Raw genomic sequence first — 12,855 nt, 5'->3', positions numbered from 1 at the left:
CTTACTCTACAGTTTTGCAACGATGTCCGCTAAATGCTAAGATTAAGTGAATTATACCCTGATATGGTGGCAACGTCGGGAAATGAAAATCGAAATGGTGACAGAATTGGAGTCGGAGAAAAAAGAACGTTTCCATTTTCTTTCTACACTTTTGATCCGATGAAAACCAGGAGCCCATGAAACTGAGTTGTTTGAGTTGCAAGCTGAAACGGAAGAACCAACCAACCAGAGTGCCATCTGTCTTGCCATCCGGTGGCTTACGACCCTTATAATCTAGTTTTTATTCGATCTTAAGCAACCAAGTCCTAACCGCCATGCACTTCTTCAATGTTCTTCTATTTAATTTTCATTGGATGGCAACGCTTTGCTGTTCTCCTTACGCATCCGAGTAACAGCTCCTGCGTAAGAGAAAACCATCCATTACGGTTAGTGAAAACAGCAGGGCCGCTGGGCCACATTGTTTGGTACAAAAAGAAATCGGCTATTAGTCAGAATTGCGCAGCTGGAGCAGTAGATCCCCCGATCGTAACCACATTTTATAGATTTCTGTAGAAGCTCAAAAAACCTCTCACAAATGTCTATCCAGCTTAAAGTTGTTTAGCTAGTTAAGAAGTTCTGATTAATTTTGTTTGCCTTTATAAAGCAATCCTCGCACGTTGAGCTCACCTGGAAAGAGAGTAGGAAGTAAACGCCGTCAGATGATTTCTTGCAGTAATTCACTTTACCTGGTGATTACTAAGTGTTTGATTGACACTGAAGGTCATATTTTAATACGAAAGGTATGTCGTCGTAACCGAAGACTTTATATCTAGAGAACTTAACCTATTAGCCACACCTTCGGACAGATTTGTCGTAAAACTCTAACGACTCTCTTTCTGAATGACTTAAGTCGGAGACAAGAATTCCTGAGGGAAACTGAAATTCCGACCAGAGTAGGTGCAAGTTGTTGCACAGACTTGCCACATTTGATTACGTTAGCATGTGGACAAATCATCAAATCAAGGGATCCTTCCCTTGGGGTGCACAGGCAATTCAGGCTTAGAATCATCCGAATTAAGAACTCTTTTTGACACAGAAGTCAGGTCGCGGTAAGGGGGGGTGGGGGAGGGAACATATTCTCTGACCCCCTTTCAGCCGCGCCATCGCTTTACTTAAGAATGCGTTCCTTTGTCTTGACTTTCTTAGCAAAGCTAGATTGTCTCTCAGGGCAAGCTGCAGGTGCACGTTATAGAAAAGCTCCTACGGTGGAGAAAGTGAATTAAACGATGTCTTTAGGTAACTATTCATTGAACACTAAATACCCAAGTATAGATAAGTACAATACATTTCTGTTACTCTTTCTTAAATACTGTCAAGGATCCTCAACAGAGTTTTCTTCAAGGATGCTCCTGGACCTAACCTTAATTTCTTTCTCTTTCGTATACCCTCATTTGAAAATGGTATGTATTTCCCTGAATACCGTATTGGGAAACTATATCTGCCTATGACATCATATTTTAGAACTTCTCGCACAGCGCAGGAGATTTTGTGTCAACTTCCCAAACTCCGATTCTGTGATATGCCAAGGGCTTTTCGGGTAAAAAAATTCGAGCCCAATCACTTTCCCCCCCTCCCCCCCAGCTAATTACCCCTTTCTTTTCTTTATTTTAGCGGACGAAGGAGAAAAATAGTCGAGAACTTGTTTAATTGGCATTTAGCGGCAAAGAAAGTATTTATTTAATTTTGCTGCGTAAGTTTTAATCGTCTTTCTTCATTTCTTTTTTAACTTTGACGGAAGATTTTAGAATTTTTCGTCATTCAAGCTTAATCTAATTTGTTTTGAAGGAGGAGAATTTTTGTACAATTTGAAGAGTTGTAAGGGATGTGGATTTACATATTTATGTTTCCACGGCAATTTGCTAATTGTTGCGGTACTGTTAACGTTGTCTGCGTATTTGCATTTCGTGAATCATTTTAACTCTGAATTGAACGGGAACGAAGAACAGACCCATCAAGAATATTGAGAATGATTCCAATTTTCCTTTACTTTTCAATAATCCTTGTAATCTTATCGTAATGTGGCCTGTGATTATTTTCAAGGGTTAAAGGGTGAGTCATCTCATTCAAACATGTCTGGATTAGCGATGCTAAAGAACCCTTGGAACAGAATGTGGTAAGTTTTCACGTTTTGTCTATGTGCTGTAAGTTCCTCCAAATGCAAATGTCTAGAATTCTCACTATGTTCTTTAGTGGTCACGACTCATTTGCGATAATCAGAAAGGAATTCAAGTGGATGTCTAACAGAGTTCCGAGCGGGTGTTTACAAAACCAGGATCGGATCGGATCGGATCGGATCGGATCGGATCGGATTGGATCGGATCGGATCGACAAATTCAGGTCCGGATCGGACCGGATCAACAAAACTTGGATCAGATTGCGTCCAATTGACAAAACCAGGGCCGGATTCGAAAAAATTCAGTTCGCCTTAAATTTCCTGCCAAAATAGTCACATAACATGATCAAGTTTTGGCATAGAAATACGACTTCCTTTTTTCAGAGCTTAGTGAAGCAAAGTTGTAATGGTTCTTTTTCATATAAGATATTCCACAGGTGCCCCTAGCTCACTACACTAAAGGTATAGTTGTTTCGCCCAAATAGGCAAAAAGAACTACAGAAAACAGACGAGGTAGATTTACTACTTTAGTAGTTTGAAAACTATATAATTATACATAATTATGCTATAAGGAACACATTTGTAGCCTTGCACACTGTACATAATTTTTTTAAATTTATTTAAACATTATTGTAAATTACTGACCCATCATTGTAAACAGTTTCTGAAAAGCCTTGATAGGAGCAGTTATTAAAGATTATCTTTATGATGATAATCTTTAATAATTGCCATCATCACCTGATGATGGCAAACAGCCGAAAATGTTTGGTTCAAACTTTTTAATAATTTTTTTCTTAATCTTTTAGCCTTGTATCTATAATATCTTTTATTAAGCGAACATTATGGATTATCAATATCATAACAAATGTTTTGATAGATTGCTATTACGGACTCCATAGACTGTTTTATAGAGCACTCAAAATCGATGGTCAACACTGTAATGTAACACTGCTTTTCGCAACGCTGTCACAATACGCTACTTGCATTGTAACACAACACCACTTTTCCGTCATGGTCGCGTCTGCCCGTAATAAAACAACTATACATTTGGTATTGTGAGCTTGAGAACGTTTGTAGATATTCATTTTCAACTACAATCAATTACAGTCAAATTGTAGCGGCCTCAGTTGACTGGCACTTGCTTAGCAGGTGTTGTTACTTCTGATTGAAAACTTAAACATCATCGCCTGTAACTCCCATGAGGCTTAGCCCTCACACTGTGCATGGCAAGAAAAACAGTCGTCGCCATGTTTGACATGACTGTTTCTCTTAAGACTATTTTGGCGGGAATTTTATGGTGATCCAATTTTTTTTCGGATCCAGCCCGGGTTTTGTCAATCGGATGTAATCCAATCCAGGTTTTGTTAATCCAGTCCGATCTGGTCCTGGTTTTGTCAATCCAGTCCAATCCGATCCAATCCGGTTCTGGTTTTGTAAACGCCCATTCCAAGCGCACTTCTTTGCAAATTAATTAATAAGGTGCCTCTTGGTGACCCGGCCAGATATTAAAAGGCAGTCTATATAACTGCATTTGTCTTCTGTTGTAAAGTTTTAGAATTATTGCAGTTAAAAAAAAACATGTGGTTTTAAATGCATTTAAGAATTTTGCTACAAGTCAAATGAACATCAAAGCCAGGTTGTAAAATTGGTAACTCTCAGAGCATTTTCAAATCTATTAAACTGTAGAAATCAGGCTTAATTCCAACTTATATGGTTGGTACCAGAAATTTTTTCCAGAAAAATGTGTTAGCAATAGGTGGGGCAGAGTGTAGCAAAAATAATGTGGGGCAGAGTGTAGCAAAAATAATCAAATTTTAATATTTCTGCCGAAGAGAACTGACTCAGTCTGTAGTTTGGACATAATGGCAATAGAGATTATCAGACTTATTGGACTTATTAGAATTTTTGTGCCTAACAAAACCCAAGATATAATTATTTCAGTTCTTTCCATAGTAATTAAAATCTCCCAATCATTTCATGGTGGCCTCTCACAAACAAGTAATTAAAAAAAGAAAACTTGTTTAGTAAAAATGCCTTAATAGCTGTGTTCAGCTCATAATGAAAACTAAGAAGAAACATTATTACTTTGAGAGAGAGCATTTCACTGTTTGAATGAGTAAATTATGTTCAGACTGCCTATTTCATGAATATGCAGTAATCGTGATAGCTTTAAGCTCTTGTTTGTGTTTAGTGAAGTGAAATTAATTTAGACACTGCAATGTTTCTTTTAGCAAAAGCACTCAATATTGAAAGTTTCCTGTGATGTCTGGGCTATCAAAGGTAAAATCAATGACTGAAAAATTATTTTGTGGAGCTATGACAATGCGATTCAAGTACAAGTGCAGAATGTCTTGTAAAAGCATTTACCTGTATACCTTAATGTGTCATTGTGTATCTTGAAACTTGCAGTTCTTTCAGACCTTGGGACATTTCTATCCTATGTAGGTTTGAGTGGCATAATTAACAAATGGTAAACACCACAGCATATACTATTGAGTTATGGATGCACGCGGGAGGTTGCTCGCCTCGCGTGACTCTAGCTTCTTGAGTGTTTAGCAAACCTCCCAAGTGCATCCATAACTCAATAGTGTACACTGTGGTTTTTACCATTTGATTTATAACAGAACATTGATACATTGTAGCTAAAGAGTTCCCTTTTATTTAACAAATCTTACGTGACCAGAAAAAAACAAGCGCGTGCAGAAAAATAGTCTTTGCATTTGCTCACGTCAGCAGTGTACACCCATGGGAAAATGGGGGACGCTAAATTGACCAATCAGAGCGCGTGTTTTGCTTTGGTTATGTTGTAATCACTCTTGTGTTCTTGTTTCTCTCTAACTTTGTCAGTATATCAGTCTTTGAATGAGTGTCCTAAACGAAATTTAATCATGAAGTTACAAAGTTCTCAATCACAAAGTTCTTTAATTTCACTATATCAGTAAATATTTAAAGGGATCAGGTCATCATTCCAAGACAAAGTCGTTGTGCATGTATCTCTCATGGAACCTCCTCTGTCTCTGAGGTCTTTCACACCTTGGTGTTGCTTGCATGCCAGGCTCTGTTGCTTGATCAATTGCAACATCTTTAGAAATGGGAACTGCATTGTTTCCTTTCTCTATGCTTGCTTGAAGTAATGAAGTATTCCTGGAGCAAAATCAGGAGAACGGACATGACTGTCATGATTGATGATGGATGCAAAAAATGTGCACTCTGTAATAGTTGATTTTTAACTCTAGGACATTGATAAATAATTTTAACTGTTAATAGGTTAGGTAAATAATTCTGTAAATAGGTTCCAGATTTCTTATTTTTAAAGCTTTTACCCTGTGTCCCCAATTAGTGCTATGCGCTAGGTTTTCACGACACAAATAAAGTTCACTACTACTACTACTACTACCACTACCACTACCACTACCACTACCACTACCACTACCACTACCACTACCACTACCACTACCACTACCACTACCACTACCACTACCACTACTACTACTACTACTACTACTACTACTACTACTGTTATATCGTGACCTTGTTTTGTTATACTTGTGTTACATTGTATTAAGTTACGTCATGGTTGTGTTACGTGTACATGGATGCGCCTGCGCAGAGATAGAACAGGATTAAAAAGATCTTGGAATGTTCATGTTCACTGCAGGTTTGGTTATAATTTCGTCCTTGAGTTTCCTAAGATACAACATTCTGGCGACGAGGATGGGATCCTTTTGTGTTATATGGCTATTTCGTGCTATTTCCTACACCGGATGATCTTACTCCACTTCGTTTCGTTCGTTTATGCTTCCACGCACGTGCTCGCTGGTGCGTTTGCAATTCCCGCCATGGCTTCACCGTTGTTTGGTTCTGTTGGTGAATTTGATCCTTCCTCTGAGTCTTTTACGGCTTACCTTGAAAGACTTGACCATTTTTTTGTAGCAAACGATATTGGAAAATGTGCTGCTGATGCCACTGCGGCTGTTGTTCGGGCAGCTAGTCAGAAAAGGTCGCCGTGATGATCTCCGTAATTGGTAGGAAGACATATAGCACTCTTCACGATTTATGCAGCCCCGAGAACCCAAAAGAAAAAACATTTGAGGTATTATGTGAACTACTGCAACAACATTTCAAGCCCAAGCGGTTGGAAGTTGCCGAATCCTACAGATTTCATCGATGTTGTCAAGAAGAAAATGAGAGCATGTCGGTTTACGGTGCTCATTTAAGACATTTGGCCACCACTTGTAATTTTGGCGAATTTCTGAACCACTCGCTCCGCAATCAGTTTGTGTGTGGGATTCGAAACCCTGCGACTCGAAAAAACTATTGAGTGAAGATCGAACATTTCAAGAGGCTCTCCAAGTGGCTATCGCCGACGAAATCGTGGCTAAAGAAACTTTGCAAGTTCAACAGCAACAATTGCCTCAACCAGTTAATTCAGTGAAGAAGGAATTCTCAGGCTTACCTTCCACTTCTCGTGTATACTCGACTACACCATCTACTTCGCGGCCGCCTCCTAGCCAGATTTCATCCAGTTCCCAGCCAGCAGCTTCTTATGCTTGTTTTTCATGCAGTAATTCTGATCATGTAAGAGCTAAATGCAAATTTAGGAATGCTGTGTGTCGCCACTGCAAGTTAAGAGGACATATTGCTCGAGTGTGTAAGAAAGGGGGAGTCAATGTTATGGATTTTGAAGAAGAGCAACCTCAGGGACGATTATCTGAAGAAGAGGAGTTGTATGTGGTGTCTGATGTTCATGCAATGTCCAGATCTGACATTTCTGTACCGCTGAAGATTGAAGACAAGGATTGTCTGATGCAGTTAGACAGTGGGTGTGCATTGTCTCTTGCCCCGATTACTTTCGTGAAACAAGTTTGCCCAGACGTTGAAATGAAATCTACAAATGTTGTGCTGTCGACATACACAGGTGAGACTGTGCGTCCTTTAGGGGAAGGGCATGTGAAGGTTGAGTACATGGGATCACAACACACACTGCCTTTGCTAATTGTACGTGAAGGGACTGGTGCCTTATTTGGTCGAAACTGGCTTACAGATGTCTAGCTGGATTGGAAGAAGTTGCCAGGTTTGAATCACGTTGAACCCTTGCAATGCCATCCCTCCACACTACCAGAAACCCTAGGAAACCAGACATTAGCATCAGTCCTTGAGAATTACAGTGAATTGTTTCAACCTCAACTTGGATGTTATAATGGGGATCCTGTCATATTGAATGAAAGTAAAGAAGCCAAATTTCATAAAGCCAGACCTGTTCCTTATACATTACAGTCAAAAGTTGAGAGTGCTCTGCTTAAGATGGAAAAAGATGGTGTGATTGAACGAGTGACATCTGGGAACAGTGCGGCTCCAATTGTAGTCGTTGGCAAGAAAGACTCAGAGGATGTCGGCGTTTGTGGAGATTTTAGTGTAACATATAATGCAAGTGCCCGTGTTGAAACCTACCCTATGCCTCAGATTGAGGATATGCATTCAGCTTTAAGAGGTTGCACGGTGTTCAGTGTCCTGGATATAAAGCAGGCCTATCATCAAGTACCGATTGCAAAAGAGTCCCAGTCTTACCTTACCATAAACGCTCACATTGGGTTGTTTGCATTCAAAAGATTGCCAAATGGCATTCATTCTGGTCCTGCTATCTTTCAGAAAATCATGGATAATTTGTTGTCGGATGTACCAAAGGCTGGTAGTCGTTTGGATGATATTCTTGTTGCTGGCACAGATGCAGAGGACCACCTTCACACACTTTCACTGGTATTAGAGCGACTTCTTAATTCTGGATTCCGATTAAACAAGGCAAAGTGCAAGTTTTTTCAATCATCAGTGGTCTACCTGGGACATATGATTGATGGAGAAGGTCTACACCCCACTCAGGATAAACTTGAAGCTATTCAGGATGCTCCCAGGCCCAAAGATGTAACGGCCTTGAAATCTTTGTTGGGACTCATAATGTTCTATTCCCGGTTCATGCCTCATCATTCTACAGTCCTAGCACCTTTACACCAATTACTTAAAAAGGGTACTTCATGGAGATGGTTGAAAGCTGAAGAGGATGCATTTGTTGCAGCAAAGCAGCTCATTCTGAACTCACGGACACTGGTACATTATGATCATACCTTGCCCCTTTTTCTTTCATGTGATGCCTCATCTTATGGCGCTGGAGCAGTCCTGTCTCATCAAATTGATGGACAATTTCGACCGGTGGCTTTTGCTTCTTGCACTTTGACTCCTGCTCAACAAAACTATTCTCAGCTAGAAAAGGAGGCCTTCAGTATCATCTTTGGACTAAAGAGATTCCGACAGTATCTCTATGGTCGCTCCTTTACAATTTTAACCGACCATCGACCTTTGCTGACTCTCTTGGGTCCTCAGAGACCAGTTCCCGCTCATGCTGCAGCTCGACTTCAAAGATGGGCTCTTATCCTTGCTTCATACAATTACAAGATTGAGTACCGTAGTAGTGTAGCACATGTAGATGCAAAAAGTATGTCTCGCCTTCCCTTGCCTCTGACATGGTCCCCCAAATGTGAAAATGTTGAATGCTATTTTTTGGACACTGAAGTTGTCACTAATGTGACCAGTCAGATGATCAAGAAGGAGACTCAACTGGATCCAGTCTTATCCCAAGTGTACACTTACGTCATTAGTGGTTGGCCACATGTAGTGGATCCCAGTCCGGTACCATTTAAAACAAGACAAGACGAGTTAAGCACACGTCATGGTTGCTTATTATGGGGTGCTCGTGTTATTGTTCCTCCATCGCTCCAAAAGAAAGTGTTGCAAGAACTGCATGACACTCACCCCGGGATCTCTCAAATGAAAGCTTTGGCACGATCTTATGTGTGGTGGCCCAACGTGGATTCTGACATTGAATTAACTGTTTCTTCATGTAGCACTTGCCAGTCTATGAGATCAGATCCTTCCCCTGTTCAAATTCATCCCTGGACCTTTCCAGCACGACCGTAGTCTCGCATTCATGTGGATTTTGCGGGGCCAATCTCTGGCTGTACCTACTTTGTGGTTGTAGATGCTTACAGTAAATTTCCAGAGGTAGTCAAAATGTCTACTACCTCAGCTAAAGCAACTGTGACCACCTTGCGTGACATCTTCAGCAGGCATGGTTTGCCAGAAATTATCGTGTCAGACAATGGGCCCCAGTTCACTTCTACAGAATTTGAACAATTTTGTGCCACCAATGGACTACTGCACCGTACTTCAGCGGTGTACAAGCCATCTACAAATGGTCAAGCAGAACGTGTTGTGCAGATTTTGAAATCAGCCATTAAACAAGCCCACCTTACCAATGCAGATGTAGATGCTGTTATCGCAAATTATTTATTGATTTACAGTACCACTCCTCATTTTACCACAGGCAAACCACCCTCACTGCTTCTCATGGGCCGGAGATTGCGCAACCGGCTGGACTTGCTGACACCTTCAGTTGAAAAACATGTCGAAGCTCGCCAGTACTCTACCATGCTGAGTCGCACTGCACATAGAGGCTTCTGCAAGTTTAATGCCGGCGATTCTGTTCTGGCTCGAAATTTTGGAAGGGGAGGAAAATGGGTGCGTGGAGTCGTTACTGAGGTCCTTGGTTCTCGTGATTATATGGTCAAGGTGGCAGGTAATCTGTGGAAACGACACATAGACCAGCTGTTGAGACGCCCTGCAGATGTGGCTTCGACGCGTGGCTTTTTAGCATCTGAATACCAGTCTATGCCACTTGATGTATCTCCCAACATAGATCAGCCCAGTGAGATTGTTCGTGACTCAACTATACCGTCTGCCTATATCCCTCCTACAGCAACGTTGGAGGAATCCATTCTAGCTAGCTCTGGAGATTCTCGTATTCCAAACAAACAACCAACAGTATCAATGCCTGTTGCTGACTCCCTTATGAATTCTCAACCTGCTTCCTTGCCAGAGAATTCTGATTCTGCTAATGTCAATGACACTCTGGTAGTTCAACCGGGTTCTTTATGTGAATCACCTGCGGAAAAGCGTTATCCTACTCGGACAATCCGTAGGCCCCCGAGGCACTTGAAAGATTACGAGTTGAAGTAATAGCTGTAATTGACTTAAAAACTTTTGTTTTGTTTTTTTTGTAATGCGTATTTTCACATTCTATTTTTCGTAAAAAAAAAAAAGGGAGATGTTATATTGTGACCTTGTTTTGTTATACTTGTGTTACATTGTATTAAGTTACGTCATGGTTGTGTTACGTGTACATGGATGCGCCTGCGCAGAGATAGAACAGGATTAAAAAGATCTTGGAATGTTCATGTTCATTGCGGGTTTGGTTATAATTTCGTCGTTGAGTTTCCTAAGATACAACAACTACTACTGGAGGGGAATTAACCAGCAGAGTGGTGGGTTCTTAGATATATTGCTCAGCTACACTGTATCCTCTTAATCCTTCCTCCTTCCTGTAGTCAACTCCTTTAGTTTGGGTGATGCAAATCCTCTTGGTGAAGGAGACCTTTTGTCTTTTGACTTCCTATTGGCCTACTTGGGGCCATGTTAGTGTGATCTTGAGCTGCACAATACCATTCTACTTATGGCATTCTTGGAATTCTGCTGATCAGAACTGCAGTCCATTGTCAACTTGATAGGTAGGGGAAGATCATGCAGCGGAGAATCTCATCTAGGTTGTCAATTACTTACACATACTTATATTAATGGCCATAGCATTAACAACAACTACCGTATTTACCCGTGTATAATGCGAACTTATTTTTCCCGAAATGAACACCTAAATTCGAGATGCGTATTATACACGGAATCCTTTGTTTAGGCTGACGCGACATTAGAATAACAAAGACACATAAGCGTGCGATGTAATTGGTCTTTAATTTGAGGGTAAACTAACCTACCAATGACATGTTAACAATTTGGATCCTTGAATAAATTTAACTAAGTATTTAAGCGAACAGCTGATCAACAAAACAGTTACTGTAATCTTGAGCAATCAAACGTAAACATGACTACAAAACTCGCCGGAACCAAGCGTCAAAGTTACACAGTGTCAGATAAGTTACGAATCATCAATTTCGCCGAACAGCATGGAAATCTCGCTGCTGAAAGAGAGTTCGGAGTATCTGAAAGTAATGTTCGCTTATGGCGGAAGAGCAAGGAAAACTTGAAAAAGATGCCTCGGTTGAAACGAGCAAATCGTGGCAAAAAAGCTGCATGGCCAGAACTTGAGGTTGGTCTCCTCGAATGGATCACAGAGAAACGGAACAATGGTCTCGCCATTTTACCATCGCTGGTGAGGCTGAAGGCCCTCGACATGGCAAAGAACGAGAAATATGGGATTCCACAAGGGCAGTGTGGAATCTAAAATGCGGGATCACCAACAGCCTTGATGGATCCGAGGACGACCTAGTTTACGAGGCCAACGATGACTGCAACAACGAGCTCGATGACTCGTTTGCAAGAGAACTGTTCCAGTCAGACTCCGAGTCCGAGTTTGAAGGATTTGATATGTGAAAGATGTTGTAACCATCATTTCGTTAGTTTGCCAAGTTAATTGAAATAAATAATGTTATACAATTTTACCTTCTTGTTGAGTAGTTTATTTTTCTTTTTTCTCAAAATTTGGTCTGAAATTGGGATTCGTATTATACACGGGCCCGCATTATACACGGGTAAATACGGTAATATAGAATGCTCAGATGGGAGTGGCCCTAGAATTTCTTTGGCTACAAGCAGTGGCAAAAATGTTAAAACACCTTGAGGAAAAAGTTTAATTCCCGTTTCTTTTATCCGATCGCCAAAAAGTAATTTAGAGCAAAGTTGTTTAGGGAATTAAGTTTTGTACATGATACTGCGTAGCTACCAACATTGCAAAAGTGGGAATGTGGGAACTTATTATGTTGGATCACATTAGGTGAATAAATAATCTCTTATGATGGTAGCATGTCTGAACTAATTTTGCAACTGGTTGTCGGTCTTCTCAAGGACCCTTTGGTAATGTCATTGATGTCAGTGGCTCAAGGGGATTTATACATAAAACGATTTGACATTCATAACAACATTTGCAGAATTTCTCTGCTGCTTTACTTTATCGATACAAGGTCGCCTTATTTTGCTTCTCAAATGTCCTGCCTGTACTGTAAGCATTGGTCATGAGCTAAAGCAATCATTTTGGGCCTAAGCTTGCTAGACAGCATATTACGGGTACCTCATAGGACTAGTTGCCCAATCACACACAGTTCACCAGTAGCTGGTGCATAAGTCTTGCATTTCTTGAATCAACCAGGATTTAGAGTGGTGGGCTTCTCTCTCCATCTGGGAGTATTTGCATTCACACTTTGAGGCTGTGGCTTCCATAGCAAATTATACATTCTTGCCAAAGTATGACAATGTTTTTGTTTCAGCCATGTTCTGCTTTGGAGAGCTTTTTTCTCAGGTCCAAAGTGGAATGGAACATTATTCTAGATCAGCTTCCCTATCATTTCTCTGAGAGTTGTAAAATGGGGAATAATCTGTAGTGTTGCAACTTTAATGAGCCAATCCCATAAAGCTTTTCACTTCACTGACTGACTTGCAGGCTCCCTTGTTTCTTGCTATGTTTGAATCCTTTCTTCTGATGGGCTGGTTCCTTTTTTAAACAGAAGAATGTCCTTAAAAATCAATCTGTCCTCTTTGAATAGGTATTTGTCAACACTGAGGGTCAAACCATGCTGTCTGAAGAATTC

At 40.6% G+C, this 12,855-nt stretch overlaps 2 protein-coding genes across 4 annotated transcripts in view; both read left to right on the top strand.

The window, feature by feature from the left end:
* LOC148722497 (uncharacterized) overlaps nt 1-12,855 on the top strand; it is a 47,310-nt gene that overhangs the window by 11,587 nt on the left and 22,868 nt on the right. The gene's annotated exons all lie outside the window — the stretch shown is intronic.
* Nucleotides 2,062-12,855, top strand: part of LOC148722498 (uncharacterized) — a 28,901-nt gene continuing 18,107 nt past the window's right edge. For all 3 annotated transcript variants that reach the window (XM_088735276.1, XM_088735275.1, XM_088735274.1), the window contains exons 1-2: nt 2,062-2,152; nt 4,384-4,432. In XM_088735276.1, the coding sequence (XP_088591402.1) occupies nt 4,415-4,432 (18 nt within the window). In that variant the 5' untranslated portion in view covers nt 2,062-2,152; nt 4,384-4,414. The remainder of the gene's footprint in view (nt 2,153-4,383; nt 4,433-12,855) is intronic.

Source organism: Stylophora pistillata, chromosome 10 (genome assembly GCF_964205215.1).
Source record: "Stylophora pistillata chromosome 10, jaStyPist1.2, whole genome shotgun sequence".
NCBI classification, from domain to species: Eukaryota; Metazoa; Cnidaria; class Anthozoa; order Scleractinia; family Pocilloporidae; genus Stylophora; species Stylophora pistillata.
The sequence above is the reverse complement of the archived record's forward strand: the minus strand, read 5'-3'. Positions and strand labels throughout refer to the sequence as shown.